At 45.9% G+C, this 16,986-nt stretch overlaps 1 protein-coding gene and 1 long non-coding RNA gene across 2 annotated transcripts in view; one reads left to right on the top strand and one right to left on the bottom strand.

The window, feature by feature from the left end:
* The window catches only part of smchd1 (structural maintenance of chromosomes flexible hinge domain containing 1), a 160,111-nt gene that overhangs the window by 83,982 nt on the left and 59,143 nt on the right, over nucleotides 1–16,986 (bottom strand). The window contains exons 11-16 of the mRNA XM_084326451.1: nucleotides 10,194–10,308; nucleotides 8,523–8,706; nucleotides 6,135–6,332; nucleotides 5,178–5,285; nucleotides 1,750–1,856; nucleotides 1,104–1,186 (exon numbers count right to left, since the gene is read on the bottom strand). Of these exons, the coding sequence (XP_084182577.1) occupies nucleotides 1,104–1,186; nucleotides 1,750–1,856; nucleotides 5,178–5,285; nucleotides 6,135–6,332; nucleotides 8,523–8,706; nucleotides 10,194–10,308 (795 nt within the window). The remainder of the gene's footprint in view (nucleotides 1–1,103; nucleotides 1,187–1,749; nucleotides 1,857–5,177; nucleotides 5,286–6,134; nucleotides 6,333–8,522; nucleotides 8,707–10,193; nucleotides 10,309–16,986) is intronic.
* LOC311238401 lies at nucleotides 2,962–15,340 on the top strand. The gene is made up of 3 exons (XR_014620359.1): nucleotides 2,962–3,105; nucleotides 5,181–5,344; nucleotides 14,909–15,340. It is a non-coding gene; the product is annotated as an uncharacterized lncRNA (long non-coding RNA).

Here is a 16,986-nt window from a genome sequence, read left to right as displayed (position 1 = left end):
TGGATCTGTTTACCGCGCACAGGATCTACCAAAATGAACTGATAAGACACTTGGACACTTGGACTAATAATGCATTCAGTAATTTGGACGGAGTTGTTAAAACTCACTCCACTCAAATCAATAGAGTTATATTTCACTCTATTCAAATAAAATTTAAAGTGACGTGGCTGGGATAAATGGGCCAGTCAGTCAGCCAAAACAAATTCCTGGACCAAGGTCGAAACAGGGAGCTGCTGGAGTCGAAGGCCCTCTGGGAGATAAGAGTGGCGAGAGGCTTCCCCACCCGCAATCCCTACCTCCCCCACCCAGGACTTGGCTTGTGCACTCCCCCCCACCTCCCCCCCCCCCCCCCCTTCCTCTGCATTGGCGCTGCACTGTCGGCTGCCTCGTGTGAGGGATCACCCCCCCCCCCCCCCTACAGCCCTGTAACAACCCCAACCCACTCCCCCCTCCTTCCGTAAATGGCGCTGCCTATGACGGCTGCCAGTCTGTTTGCGGTGGTGAATATGCATATGTTTGTCTCAAGGCTCTGTACCATTATTACTATCTAAAATGTAATAATTGGGGAATATTACTGTAATGAGCTGTATGTGTATGATCCAAGCGTCCTATGATCCTCATAGGAGCATAACAGAAAAAAGCATTCCATGTGAAGGTATTCTGTATCTTTGCATGTCAACTAATAAAGAAACTTGAACTTGAACTTGATATTTGACACGCTTCAATGGAACCGGGAGAACCGCTCCATTCGGCCGACAAGGAAAAGTGAGACCGGAGACATTCGGCCGTTACACAAGGTTACAAAGGGTGCTCGATACCGCCATCTAGCTGGATGCGGCAGGTATTGCACTTTGGCTATCTCAGACTCATTCCCTATGCTAACACCAAGGTCCCTGGGTGAATAATGAATACAAATATAGAAAAAAAGGAAAAACGATCAAATAACGACTATACTCATTGTTGGCGTTCAAGCGTCGGCTCCCAATAACGAGTAAACTCGTTGTTGGCGGGGAATGAGTTAAAAACGTTAATTGTGCATTAAAAGGAACAGTGGCGTTAAAATAATTGTGCGTTAATTTTGACAGCCTAAGTAACAATATTACCTAATATAGTCCCTGCAGGTTGAACAGCGTTCGTTGACCATGGGTTACCTTTTGGCCACTTCACCTTCAGATTATCTGGCAGCCTGGAATACAAAATAAACCACATTACTGGATATGATGAAGAGACTAATCACACCCATTTTAGACCTAAAACGCCCGCTAAGAATGCATTATATAGCCTGCATATACACACAAATGTGTTTCCCGGTTTCAATGGGTTAAAGGAACACGCCAACATTATGGCCAATTTGCCAAGATAATAAAGACACCAATTTCCTCTCTGTGTGTTCAGCAGAAAGCTATCCGGCTGCAAGCTAGCCTAGCACAGCACAATGAATGGAAGCGGACAGTGCCGGTTAGCCTAGGCATTGTCCAACTAACACCTCTCCCCGAAGGCTAACCGCTAACCGGCACGGTCCGCTTCCATTCATTGTGCTAAGCTAGGCTAACATGCAGCCAGATAGCTTTCTACTGAACGCACAGAGAGGAAACTGGCATCTGTCTTCTTGTCTCTCCCTGGAGAAGACGGTAAAGCTAATTTCCAAAAAAAATTGGCGTGTTCCTTTAACTAAATACATGGGTGCATAGGGATTGAACCACCAAATCCCACCACCCCTCCAATCCGCTACTCAAATGCCTTGCTCACTTGGCGAGGTCGTCGCCGATGGCTTTATTGATGGCAGCTTTGGTGACCGTCCGGTCGATCTTTGATATGAGGACGGTCCTGAACTCGTCATGGAGCGCCCTTGGTTCCTGAAGAAGGAGAACCATCATGAGCCACATCACGCAACACACCATTACACTTTGAAGTAGGGTTACACTTTTCAAGTAAACATTTTTGGTCCCTTTTAAAGACATTTTAATTAATTGCACGGAAGAAATAATAATACAAATGTTTCAAACTACAGTACAGAAACCTATACAGTCGTGCTATGGCATCAGCAAATGGGAATCCTTGGGATGGGAACTTTGGAGCGATATTGATCCCCTTTCCAGGTAAAAATAGTATCCGACATGTTTGGTATCAATGGATTCCGTGCAATCGCAAGTTTTATAGGATATCTGGATATTTGTCCTAAAAAACTGAGCCACACTACGGCCTTCAAAAGCCTGTAATGTTAATGTGGGATGATACACAGACTCATTAGGTTTCAGAGGGTTGGAAGTAGTGTTAATGTTTCATACATACGGTGTAAAACACAGCACTGGAACTCCTATTTGCCTATTTTGTGAAACATACACCAGTCACCTGCCACACTATAGCCAATCAGCATTACCCGCTGAATCACGTGACTGAGTTATCCCCAGTGGCGTCGCGGAGGCCCCTGCGGTGCGGGGGGGCCCCGGAGCCTAGGGGGCCCCGCCCCCACTGTAGGCTATCTTCTTAGATGTCGTAACGTGCGGGAACAGCAGTGTGGCAGTGAGAGGAGCCCAGTATGGTTCTGTGGGGCTGCAGCTGGATGCATCTCACGCAGAGGGCGGGGCCCCCCCTCCCTGCTATGTTGTGTCAGACTCCGGACAGCAGAGTTGCGAGAGGCCAGTGTTGAAGCTGTAAGGAGCGGGAGCCCAGTATGGTTCTGTGGGGCTGCAGCTGGATGCATCTCACGCAGAGGGCGGGGCCCCCCCTCCCTGCTATGTTGTGTCAGACTCCGGACAGCAGAGTTGCGAGAGGCCAGTGTTGAAGCTGTATGATCTACCGGTAGGAATCAAAGGCCTGTCTGTCACTATAGCCAATTGAAATGCTAGAAATGGTCACGTGGACTGGGAGAACCAATGGAATAGTCCCACCGGGCCGTGTGTGTATATTTCCCTAAAGCACTTTCACTTTCGAGATGGAGCGAGTAACAAAATGTGTTAAAAAAAAAAAAAAAAACATCGTTGGATAGCTTTTTTGCAACGGGGAAACAACAACAATGATGACAACTGTCGCCAATCTGGAATTGGAGGGCGGCGAGTGGATATTTGACATGTTTCATGTTTGGAGCACTGAACAACAAACAAGGTATGGAGTCGTGTTTTCATGCATCTGATATGCTGTCCATCACTCGCCGCGGTGATCTGCAACAACTGATCTGCTGTTCATGAATGAATGAATGAATGAAAACTTTATTTAACAGATTGCAGAATGGTACGAGTAGACTACAGGTTACATTGGAACTGGAATCTAATCCGTAAATGTTTTAGTACATGGTTTAAGTGGCCGCAATGTCCAGTGTGATGATAATAATGATGTGTGTTGTAGCGGGACGGCCAGTAACGATATTCAGACATGGCACGAGATTATGGGTCATTGTAATTAAGAGGATTTACTGAAACTGCAAGTAGTGTCAGAGCCTGCATAGGCGGAGGGTGAGCTGGCCTGGACATTAGGGTCGGCTGTTATGGGATGGACCTCGCGGGGAGCCCGCAATTGTTTTCACGTTATTATTGATTTAGGGGAGTGGGCGGGGCCTCATGGTCTGAGCTGCGGGGGGGCCCCGAGATATTGCGCAACGCCACTGGTTGTCCCCTACCAGTTTGTGAGCTGCTGCTCTAGAAAGGTACAACAGGGTTCTATGGAGAAACCATGGCACTACCCCGACTAAAGGTTGTTTCAAACGAAAATGGCTGGATCGAATTTTGCCAAATTAGCATGGCAGTGAGTGTGAGTCTTTTACATATCTAGCTTCGGCATTGATTTATTCCTTAGATCGCTAGCATGGCTAACAAATGTAAATATATTGTAGTCTCCCCCGTTACCAGGATTATGTTCCTTTTTGCTTCCTTGATGTGTGCATACAGTGGACATTTGATTGACACCCTGCTTGACCTATTACATCCCAATCTCGGGTTATAAAACCAAACAGCCAACAAGCGTCAGTTTCGAACTTGTGTCACTTTCAAAAGACACTAGACTTATACTACATGTACACAAAACTTTTTTAGAAACAAAGAAAATGTTATAGTAATACAATGGTAATAGTTGCCATTCCTTTAGGGATGTAACATAATCAAACACAAACAAACAAAGCGCTTTTCTAAAAACTGATTTTGTTATTTTTGTTTAGGATCAGCATTTATTATTCTTATTTTTTTTTTACACTATTTATTTTTGTGGTTTTACCTAACTTTATCAAAGTTAAATACCTACTATCAAAGAAGACATTAACAACCTAACATTGCATGCCAGAAAAAGACAATCTCATCCTCATAAAGCACTTCTGTGTTTGCATGGCAGCGTGCTGTTAGTCTGCACAGCTTCCTAAGGCTGTGGAAAACACTATAGATTTTTTTTTCTGAATATCTCTATTGGTTTAAAAACGGCAAAGTTCTAGATCATTTTTGAGTCACTGACAGATGACAGATAATCCAGTGGGGGAGTGGTTAGGGGTGGATTTAAGAGCTATTGTGCACACACCTAGTATCCGTGTTAAGGTGTTAAAAATGCAGACAAACTAGAATTTGCTCTGCTCCGAGACTTGAGGTTTAACTAGATTCAAATAAGGCGGCTAGGTGGTGTAGTGGGCAAGGCGCTCGCCATCAACGCTGGAGACGCTGGGTTCGAATCCAGCTCTCGGCGTTGCTATCAGCTTGGCTGGTCGTTCACACTAACACAATTGGCAGTGTTAGGGGTGGGAAAGCTGATGGGTGGGTCCTGGGCGTTTTGGACAGCGACCCCTACAGTTCAGTCGGGGCACCTGCACAGCGAGGGTAGGATCCGGAGGGAGGTAGTGTGACCTTCCACACGTTACACTCTCCTGGTAAGAATCTGCGCTGCCAGGCTGGCTGCCGGCTGGCTGCACATGCGTCAGAGGAAAGCATGTGACAGTCTCCAACAGTAGGGGGGAGTGCGCAACAACCAGGAAGGGGGTTGGGAATTGGCATAACGACTAACAGTGGGATGGGAGAAAAATCGAAAAAAAGGAGGGGGGTGGGGGGGAAGATATAAAAAAAATAAAAAAAATAGATTCAAATAAGCATTATGTTCCTCAAATATTTTCAGATTTCAATGTATGACACATCGCTGGTAGCGGTCACATTTGTCTTTTAATGTTGGCGTGTTCCTTTAAATTAAGTCAACCATTTCTCCCTCACCAGAGCCAGTTTGACCTGTCCACAGGTGGAGTACACGTCCCCGTCGTGGTCGCCGTACAGCAGGAACTCCTCGATGGAGCCGTAGACGTGGGATCTCTGGAGCTTCACCTGAATGAGACGTGTGTGTCAAAGAGTCAAAGGAGTTATAAAGAAATTATTTTCACGAGGTAAAGGGATGAATGAGGAAGGGATTTGACATTCACGGGGTGTTTAAATTGTTTTATTATTCACGTTTTACATATATTCTTTATGTTTTATACCATATTTGTATTAGGGGTGTAACGGCACACAAAAAAAACCCGGTACGGTACGTTACCTTGGTTTTGAAGTCAAGGTTTGGTACGGGTTTTCGGTACAGTGGGGGGAAGGTTTGGCTTTCCATGCTCCACTCAGGGGTGATGTAGTGTGCAGTAACTAATTGTACTTGTAGGGCTGTCAACGAATATTCTATATTGAAATTAATAATCGACTTGTATTTTTAATTTTAATCTTTTTTAATAATTATAATTATATTAGATTGTGAAAAAAACAGCCCCCGGTGGGCGGTCGTTAGTGGTTAACATACCGTTGTATTAGTTCGGTACACTACACAGCTGTTCGGTACGGTACGGTACACACTGAAACGGTTCGGTTCGGTACGGATACGTGTACCTTTACACCCCTAATTTGTATATATATATATACAGTATTTGTTTTGTAAGGATTTAAATCAGTAAGGAATTACATTCATTTTGAGTAGTGGAAAAGGGGTAGGATAAAATAAGCGTATACTTCTTCCTATTCCTTTTCGAACATGTAAATTGAGTTATGTTCTTTTTTATTTATTTTAATTTTAATGATATATTAATGATTTGTTTTTGTTTTATTTACATGTTCGAAATAAAGATTTCAAATCAAATTCAAATCAAAATAAAGGAACACTCGACTTGATTTACAGGAAAGGCATGATGTACTCACACATTGGCCCGCCTTGTATGTTTTCTCGTCCCATACGATGGAGGAGAAGGTGGCCCAGGGATGCTGCATCCTCTTGGTGTTCACGTCCGTCCGCGTGACGGTGGCCTTGTAGCCCACGAACTTCACCTGCTTGTCCAACCTCTCGTGGCAGTTCTTCAGCCACTGATTGAACTCCTTATGGATCTTAACCCGTTGTTCCTGTTGACGTCATAGTCAGAAAAGCTTTAAAAGGAACACGCCAAAAGTATGGGAAATGCGCTTATCATCGTCTTCGCCAGAGTCAAACAAGAGGATAGATACCGATGTCCTCTCTGCGCGTTGAGTAAAAAAGCTATCTGGCTGCAAGCTAATAGAATATAATAGACTTTATTTGTATAGCACCTTTCATACAGGGGATTGCAGTTCAAAGTGCTTTACATCAGTAAGAAATAAGACATCAAATCTGTGTAAAACAAGCAGCAAGAGCCAAGCATAAAATGGGATACAATAATGCAGATATATTAATCAACATCATATCAGAACCTAACGTTCCAATAGGCTTCTTGAAAGCTAGCGTAGCTTAGCACAAATTAATAGAAGCAGATATGGACCAGCTAGCCTAGCTGTTGGCCAAAAACGCCTCCCCTGGAGTTTTAAGCTAGGCTAGTGGTCCATATCCCCTTCGATTAATTTGTGCTAAGCTAGGCTAGCTTGCAGCCAGATAGCTTTCTACTGAGAAAATATTAAATATACATTGCGATACACATCGTAGACTGTGGCGATATGTATTGTAAAAAAAAATAAAAATAAAAAAAACGTTTTTTTAAAGGCCAACTTGCAGGTTAAACCCTACTCTTCAATTATGGGTAGTTTACATCATTTGTATCTAATTTCATTATTTTTTTTTCCATTTGACGCCGGAAATGCCACTCAGAAAGGGTTAAAAAGGTCCACGCACGAATAACATGCACGGAGCAAATGAAAAAGCTTATCAGACGCTAGCAGGGCCGTGACGTCACTCGAGGCAACTTATGCCTTATGCCCGTCCGGGTCATAGTACTACTGGCTATATGGCTCTGGCTAACGTCACCCCGCTAACGTTAGCATTATGGCTACTGTCGTGAACCATTTTAAATCGGGCCATGTAAAAGAGTTTGGGGAACGAGTCAAATGTGCAGGTCCTCTTCTCAGACCTGTGGGGCAAAGCACTGCACACACATCATGCCGGCTAGCAAGCTACACGTCACGGCATGTTGATACGATAGTAGCCCCTCGGATAGCACTCGGTGCATCACGGTCACGAAACGGGCTACTACGATAGCCATTAGCTAACTAACGTTAACGTTACAAGCTCAAACACCTTATAACTACTACTATTGTCGTGTCCATAAGTTCCCTGGCAGAATACTTGTGAGGACAAAGGTATACAAAGAGGCGAGAACCATTTTAAATCGGGTGATGTTAGGAGTTTCGAGAATGCTGGCTAGCAAGCTAGCTAACTTAGCTACTAACGTTATATACACAATATGTACAACGACACAATGATTTACATTATTACAAATATGGTAACGTGGTTGTGGCTTTTACAAATAGTGGTTAGCTTTAGAGATGAATGGCTATGATCACGGAGCAATAGTGTTAGGTGAAACAGAGACTAGCTCCGTCCTCGGCTAGTAGTAGCAAGGCTCTCTGCTTCCTGCCACTACCTGCGAGTGACTCTCAGGCCCTCGCTGCCCTGCACCTTGTGTGACGTCATCATTAAGATGACACATGCACGTTATGAACCATGGATTAAAATATGCATGTGCGTGGTGATTGTGGTTTGGTCGACAAAATGTTTGATAAAAACGCTAAAACTGGGTCAATTTAGATAATTTTTTCCCCCTCTTCATGAAAGTCACTGTTGCCCTAGTCACATTGTTTATTGAACAAAAATACAACCTGCAAGTTGGCCTTTAAGATAAAATTTTAAGATACACGTAAGCCTAGCTTAGCACAATGAATGGAAGCGGACAATGCCGGTTAGCCTTTGGGAGAGGTGTTAGTTGAACAATGCCTAGGCTAACCGGCACTGTCCGCTTCCATTCATTGTGCTAAGCTAGGCTAACGTGCAGCCAGATAGCTTTCTACCGAACGCACAGAGGTATCTACTGGTATCTATCTTCTATATATATATATTTCTTTTTAAACCGATACCGATAATTTTCTATATCACATTTGAATGCCAATATCGGCCGATAATATCGGTAGGCCGATAATATCGGACATCCCTAATAACAATGAATTGTATTGAAAGAAACCTTACAGATGTGTGTTCCATAGACTCACAGGTTTGTTTGTTGTTGTTGCATATTTGAAATAAACTTCAATCAATCAATCAATCAATCAATCAATCAATCAAAAGAGTACCTGTCCGTTGACCACGCGGGTGAAGATGGTCGCCTTGTCCTTCAGCTGCAGCTCCAGGTCCATGAACTTCAGCTTGTTCTTGCTGACCGGGAACCTGTCGTTGCTGAAGAGCACCCCCGAGAAGCGGCTGTAACACTCCGCAGGCAGCGGCGCCCCTTTCTTGGGCCGGGCGCACCAGTCGAACCTGCAACAAGCAGACCCTGTTAACTGTATGGGCGCACCAGTCCAACCTGCAACAAGCAGACCCCGTTAACTGTATGGGCGCACCAGTCCAACCTGCAACAAGCAGACCCCGTTAACCCTTTCACTGCCACACGACAGCCGGTTAACCCTTTCACTGTGACAATACAGACGGTTAACCCTTTACTTTGGGATGTATGGCCCACACGCTTCAGCTGGCTGTCCAGTGTCCACGACGATGGAGTGCTGTCACAGCGCAGCATAAAAGACGTCGCACTTTTACGCACTGTTTAGCCTATATTTTACGCGCTGTGTTTAGCCTATTAAATAGGCTAATTGTTTTTTCAGCCTGTTATTAGTATTAACTTCTTTAATTCACACCTCCCCAGTTTGCAACAACGCAACAGCCAATGTTACGCAACATATTTATATATTTGTATAATTGTTAGGCTATTTGAATTCACCATTTAGGGCTGGTGTATTCAAATAGCCTAACAAATCAAATGTAATATGTCTCGGAACATTGGCCCGCAGATGCACCACTGCAAACCAAAGAAATGTGAACTCAAGAAGCCAAAATGAAGTTTAGCCTGTTTTAGAAGGCTATAGCCAAAGTTGCCTTTTACCACCGCTTAGCCTATATTTTACGCACAGTGTTTAGCCTATAACACTTTAAGAACCAGACACGAGTATATACGTGTTTCGATTCCATGCGTTGTGGACCAGAGCCACGTATATACTCGTGGCAAGTTGTTATTGTTTTATTCCATATTTATAACGCTTATTAGGTACCCGATCCACTAGCAGGATCTTTCCACATATTTGATTTTCGAAACATGCAGTACCGGCCAGATCCGCTTAGGGGCGCCATCGCTCCACTGCAGTATCATTGATGGGATTTAAAAAAAAAAATGCTTTTACAGTCCTGTGGGCGGATCATAGATCCTTGATTCCAAACGAAGCCCCTCCATCTTGGATCAGCTTGCCGAACGTTTTTTTTCAGCGTGGAATAATGGGATTTATGATTAGCCAATGTGCATATCGATCGTTGCGCGTCCTGAGGCTGCCGCGCCGCCGCGGGGCGTGGCCGCGCTTGTCACGTGCCTGTCGGGGCCAATCAGGCCTACCCCGGAAGTAACTTACAGTTGCGGAACAGTAACAGGCGGGGGGGGGCACCCCTCCACCCCCCTGGGCTGAAGCCCCCAATGTTTTCTAACCCTAAAAACGCCCCTGGGCAGCGCCCATGGCAAAAACAGGGAAATTACATTTGAGTTTTCAGACAAATAAGCAGGATTTCACATTTGATTATAGGACCATGTCTTACCCAAGGTACACAACAAACTGTCCTGGGCCACAGGAAGAACACATGTGAATCCCCCCCCTCTGGTATCTGTAACATTCGTCTACACTGAGTGGGAGTCATTTAGCCTGCTATCAGTATCTGTGCACCTCATTTATGCATGAAATATACAACATGGTTCGGGTCCTCACTCAGACACTGTGGTGTACGGTATCAATCTTCCGTTCCAGAAACACTCGAAGATGGGCCTCTTTCCCCTGGCTTGATTCACAGCCACCGTGTCATCTTCACTCTCCTCAGGGGGTGCTAAAAGGACAAAGCAAATGCAACCAAATAATGAATAAATATGATAAATATCCTAAACAATAGTATAGTGGTGCAGTGCCACTATGACAAGGCACCAGTGCCACCATGTGTTTAAAAAAGCTAACTTTTTCCTGGGGGAAACCCTGAATAAGAATGACAAACAAATCTGTGAACGATAGGTTATAACTATAACCAAGTTCTGTTAGTAATGGTGACGCTCGGCGTCACTTCCGCACTGTACCTCGCTTGTGCACGCGCACTGAATAAAATTCCACAATGTACCTTTATATCCCAGTATTCGTCTGACCACACCCCCATCAGCTTACCTTCATAAGCAGGTGTGTGGCCACCTACTCGCCTCCTTCCCAAGCTTTCACCACAAGGTGAGATCAAGGGCTGCAGTGGCGGCGGACGCCGAGCGTCACCATTACTAACAGAACTTGGTTATAGTTATAACCTATCGTTCTGTATCGTAACGGCTCTCGCTCGGCGTCACTTCCGCACAAAGGGAGGCCGAGCGAGAGCCATCGGCCGACAAATACACCCCGCTGAGGCCCCCCACAACCATCAGATCAGGGAGGAGCCCCCCCGACCCCCCCTAATGGAGGGTACCCCCCCTATTGGAGGATCACGGGAGGGCGACGGACCGGACCGTGCGAAGAGGCACTCAAGCAACTCAACGCACAGGGTGAGCAGACCGTGGCCTGACCCCACGACTACACACACGCACAACCCGCATGCCACCCGGGAACGAACGGAAGGAACAACCTCGTTACTGCCCCCAGAAATCACGGGGTCAAGAGCAAACCCAACCCCGGCGGACAACGGGTTTAACTGATCCGGACCAGCGTGACCAGAACCAGTCCCGTGCCCTAACCACGCCGACATGCCTACTCCAAGAGAAGGGGCAGATATGCGTGTTTGACCTTAAAACATGAAAAGAAGGCGCCACCCAGCCGTTCGGTGCGAACCGTGCCCGGTGGCCCACCCCCAGGGCGTGAGACCCCTCTACATATGTTCAGATCCATTCCGTCATCATCCCCCAGATATGAACGAGAATCCGTCGACAACCAACATAGGTCGTCGGAAGAGGAAAAAACCCCCATCCCAGTTGCTTTATAAAAACGCTGTTTTAACCCCAAGCAACCAAGGCGCACCAGTCAGTCGCCTGATGTTCAACAGAACACCCCGAGCTAGCACTATGTGTGCATCGGGCATATCCACATCAATAAACAGGCTATTTAGACCTTTCATTGAATCCCCAAGGCGCCCAGGGGAACGACAAGAGGGGTGTGATGCTCCCTAACCCCAACTCCTTTTAATAAAAAAGAAGGAAGCATCAACAGCATAAAACCCAATCTGCACAGCCGGGAGTAAAAACTGTTTATATTTTTACATCCAGTCACCCCTTATTTAGAGGGTTTAGACCGAAAATCCCCAGAAAGCCTTCCCACATGAGTCGTAGTATGAAAAAGACATGGCAACTGTGAGTCACGTGACCAACTGACTCAAGTTTACACATAAAATCGAGCATAGCAGACCCGTAAGCCCTACGCTCTAACCCGACACTTTGACACCACAGACCTTACGTAAAGATCTAACTCACGGAAGCCGTCGTCATAGCAACGTATATGCTATGACGGGGGGAAACCCCGCACACAACTCCTGTTTGTAATAGGAGCCGCGTCAGGACAACCCCTCCCCCCCCCCCCCCCCCTCCCCCGCCAAGTCGTTGGCCCTGACTGGCTCAACAGGAGATGAGAAAAAATCCCCTCGACCAATCAAGTGGGAAGGAGGGGTTTATTCGGCACCCCCTCACAAAAAACCCTTTACCCCTACACACAATAACAACTGTAGCATTTGAAACCTTTGGTAGAACGCTAATGCATAGCGTAAGCTAATACAATGCACGCTACCCACAGACTGTGAACAGGATTTATAACAAAACCAAGTCGTGTGTGTGTGTGAATCCTACACCCGCATTCTATGTTGTACATAGAAAAAACACTGACAGATAGTATAACGGCTAGGCCGTGGAACGTGTGTATACGAGTATTACTGCAACTAACACAACAGTGTTGTGGATCAACATTACTTTGTGTAAGCAACAGATCATACAACCAGCTTCTACCTGCATGTGGAGCGTCAGGCTAAGATAGAACCTTTCTATGACTGAGTGTATGCTTGCAGACCTTGCTTAATCTCATAACACGAACGTAACTCATCCCTCAATGTAAACAATGTATTCACATTTCGCAGCCTCATCATATGTATTGGTGAAGAAACACACAGTTTGTTCGGCCAAAAAATACAGTCCCCCTTTAAGGGGACTTTTTATTTAGGCACAAAATATGAGAGGGCCGGGGAGGGGTATAGAGGGGACCACAGGGGGAAAAAGTCACTAATTCAGCGGCGTCTGCTGCCTTGAGCCGCTCGGGTTTTGCCACCCCGAGAAGCCCCGGAGGGACGGTAGACAATCGGCTGCTGGTCTCGTCGATCCCTACCGTCTCCTCCGGTCGTAGATGGGCCGGCGGCAGCAGAAGCACCGTCTCTCCTCCTGGCCTACTTGGATGGGCCAGCAGTGGCGGCGGAGGCAGTGGTAGGCACGGCGGAGGTAGCTCGACGACGTGGAAGCCTTCTGACTCCACCGGCGAGGACGGGAGGCGGAAAATGGGGTTGGAGAACGGATCTCTCCTCTGCCATCTCTCTGCACGTTGAGGTCATCAGCTGCAGGGCCTTCCCGAATAGTCCAGCATCAGAGAGGTTGGCCGTCAGAAGAGGGGCTCTCTTCTTCTCTGGCACACGGGCCTGCTCCAGCCAAAGGTGGCGCTGGTTCAGGGTAGCCAGGGCGCGCACTTTCCCAGCGGCTATGGCCTGCACCTGGGTAAGATGCAGGACAGCTCCTGCCGCCTGGGTGATCTGATCGTGTTGTACCTCGGTCAGTTCCGTGCCGCCCGTCATTATCCCCGATACAAATCTAGCCAGCTGTGCGATGTTAGAAGCAGCAGCCAGCGACTGTGTACCAGCGACAAATGACTGGTCACCCCAATATGCCAATCGCCTAGCCGATTTTCCCTGGAGAACCGGCTTGCATAACGGTTCCCACACCATATCCGGACAGAGGAGAGCGGCCATCGGCCTATCAAGCCGTGGCACATCCTCTCTCATACCTTCGACCAACCCCGCCACCCGCGTAACTGGTACGTAGGCGGGAGTAAGGCCCATGATGTGAGACACCACCTGGCCCCGACGAACATAGGCCCCCATTGAGGGGAAAAATGGGTAGACAACGTCCACCCCTCTCACCGGGCGACGCTGCCAGAGATGACCTATGAGATCATTGGGGGCAGGAGCAGGCAATGGCTGCGGCAGCGGCACGTCGTTTGCAGCGGCCGCTACTGCCATGAGCTCGGGGAACAAAGCACGCAGTTCCCCCTGCTGACTTCCCTCCACCGAACATGCAGCAGGCTTCGACCGGTTGAGGAGCCACAGTCTGATGTGGCTGATAGCAGGGCATCCTGCTGATGAGGCCGAGGTGGTTCCCCGACATCCTCGAACAAGGCACCCCAAGGAGACATTTCACCCCCCTCCAGTGCTACCTGGACGGGTGGGATACTCGCCTCCACTGGGCCTTCAAACAAGAATCCGTCCGCCTCTACCATGTAATCCTCAGTTTCCATAGGGCATGCAGAGACCGACGCATCCTCGCTGGTCTCCAGCAATTCCCCAAACCCAGGCCGTTCGTGTCTGCAGGACACCATCTTGCGACGTGAACGGGCAGACGCGAAAAGTTTGCGTCGCAAATCCTCCGGAACCAAAGGAACCGGCCGCTCAAGAACGGACGATTCCCTGGAACCAGAGGAACCAGAGTCGGGATCAGGCCACCGCCACCGATGCACCGGCTCCTCGGAGAGGCAAACTACCCATCGGCTGTCTCCCGGGCTTGGCTGGCAACCACGAAAGTGGCAACAGCCCCGCACCAGAACGCACGACGGAGGCAGGAATGGAGAACCGCTGGTGAAGAGTGGGTCTACTCTCCGAGGTAGACATTATGACTTAGATTTTTCTTTTTGAATATTTATGAGAGAAGAAAAAAATAAGCACAATGTAAACACGTCTCAACTGTCTTCAACTTAGCAACCTCGTCAAGTGGGGATCTACCAAAAGCACTTCCTTGTGGTGAAAGCGAAGAAGGAGGCGAGTAGGTGGCCACACACCTGCTTATGAAGGTAAGCTGATGGGGGTGTGGTCAGACGAATACTGGGATATAAAGGTACATTGTGGAATTTTATTCAGTGCGCGTGCACAAGCGAGGTACAGTGCGGAAGTGACGCCGAGCGAGAGCCGTTACGATACAGAACTACTATTATCGATGCAGACGACAAAACCAAAGTTGAGTCAAAACGTACCAGTCAGCATACGGGGAAACAACATTGAGACGGTGCAATCATACAAATATTTAGGAGTGCACCTAGATGATAAGCTGGCCTGGGCTGCTAATGCGGAAGCACTTTACAAGAAAGGACAGAGCAGGCTGTTCTTCCTTAGGAGGCTCAGATCTTTTAATGTGTGTGGGGAAATGTTGTTTATGTTTTATCAGGCAGTGGTGTCAAGTGTGCTCCTCTACGCCGCTGTCTGTTGGGGTGGTAATACCACGGCCAGGGATACCAGACGGCTGGATAAGCTGGTCAAGAAGGCTGGCTCAGTGGTAGGGAGGAGACTGGACCCACTGGGGACCGTGGTGGAGAGCCGCACTCAGAGCAAGCTGCTGGCCATCATGGGCAATACCAACCACCCTCTTCACCACACCCTGGTGGGGCAGAGCAGCAGTCGCAGCGGACGGCTCATCTCCCTGCACTCACGGACTGAGCGGCACAGGAGGTCCTTTGTCCCCACAGCCATCAGACTGTACAACAGCGTATTATAGTTACACCTGTTTTTACACCTGTTTTTACATCTGTTTTTTACACCTGTTTTTATACACCTGCTTTTATCTAATCACGCTCCTATTTTAATTTTAATTTTTAATATTGATGGGTATGATTTAATTGAATTTTATCATGTACTTATTTTAATTCATGATGCAGACATAACGTGTAACTACTGTATGGGAATGGTCAAATGTCTGTACACTATGTGAGCTGCGAGATACCCTGAATTTCCCCAAGGGGATTAATAAAGTATCTATCTATCTATCTATCTATCTATCTATCTAAAATGCTCATCAGAAAACGTAAACAAAGTACTAATCAACGACAGGAAAAAGGTACATAATGTACATTTATGTTATAGCCATAAGTAATATATTTACGTATCACGTATCGCAAAAGTCCAAAACAAACGCTGCAACCAGGAGTTGAACCAACAACAACAATCCTTGCAGTCACGGGAGAGTGAATGAATGAATGAATGAATGAATGAATGAATGAATGAATGAATGAATGAATGAATGAATAGTTTATTTTTGAACATGTACTTCTCCATATTTCTCCAAACAAATCACGGTATCTTGTTCCGTCAAACCAAACAATCATAACAAATTAAAAAACATAAAAAAAAAAAATAAAAAAAAGGGAATTATAAACAAAAGGTCAAGAGCAATGTGTTTGGTTAGCAGACATGTCCAAAAAAGGAGTAGAGGGAAGCTAAGCTTATTGATCCCTACCCCCTTACATTTATGTTTGTTCTTCCATTAATTTGACTAGATATAACATAATTTAGTATATTTCAATATAGAATATACTTTTACTTATATTAAAAAAAGATTTTAAAAAGAAACTTGATTCACTTGACAGCAGTGAATATAGTACAGCACTACATAACACAATATAACATAACTTTGTTTATCCTCATTACTCATTTCTGTATTTCTCTAATGTGTATTTTTTTTGCTGCTTTTTAAATTGTGCCACATGTTTACTCAGTTTGATGTATTCAGGTAAATTATTCCACAACTTCACTCCACACACCGATATGCACATGCTTTTCAGCGTAGTGTGTACCATTGGTTGTTTAAGATTCCCTCTCCCTCTTAAGTTATATTATCCTTCCCTGTCTCTGAACCATTTTTGAATGTTGCCTGGGATTAGTTTGTATCTGGCTTTGTATACAATGAGGGCAGTTTTGAAATCCACTAAGTCCATACATTTCAATGCTTGTAGCTTTATAAATAAGTTATTGGTGTGTTCATAATATCCTACATTGTTGATTATTCTTATTGCTTTTTTTTTGCATGGTGCATATTGGCTGTAGAGTGCTTTTGTAGGTATTACCCCACACCTCCGCACAGTAGCTCATATATGGTAGGAAGAGTGTACAGTACAGTGTATACAGTGTTTTTTGGTTTAGAATGTGTCTTATCTTGCATAAAACACCAACACTCCGTGCCAATTTAGTCCTGACATATTTGATATGAGGTTTCCAGTTGAGTTTGTGGTCTATTATCACACCCAGAAATTTATTCTCAAATACCCTCTCCAGTTTAATACTATCAATCATTAGTTCAACCGGTGTATTTACTTGTATATCACGTTTACCAAATATCATGATTATTTATTTTTTTTATATTTAATGATCATTTATTTACATCAAACCACACTTTCAGCTTGGATAGCTCAGCTGCGACATTCTTTAAAAGCATTTGGAGGTTCTCTCCCTCACAGAAAACATTTGTATCGT

This window comes from Notolepis coatsorum (genome assembly GCF_963971535.1).
Source record: "Notolepis coatsorum genome assembly, chromosome: 12".
NCBI classification, from domain to species: Eukaryota; Metazoa; Chordata; class Actinopteri; order Aulopiformes; family Paralepididae; genus Notolepis; species Notolepis coatsorum.
Note: the sequence above shows the minus strand (reverse complement) of the source record. Positions and strands in the feature narration are given on the sequence as shown.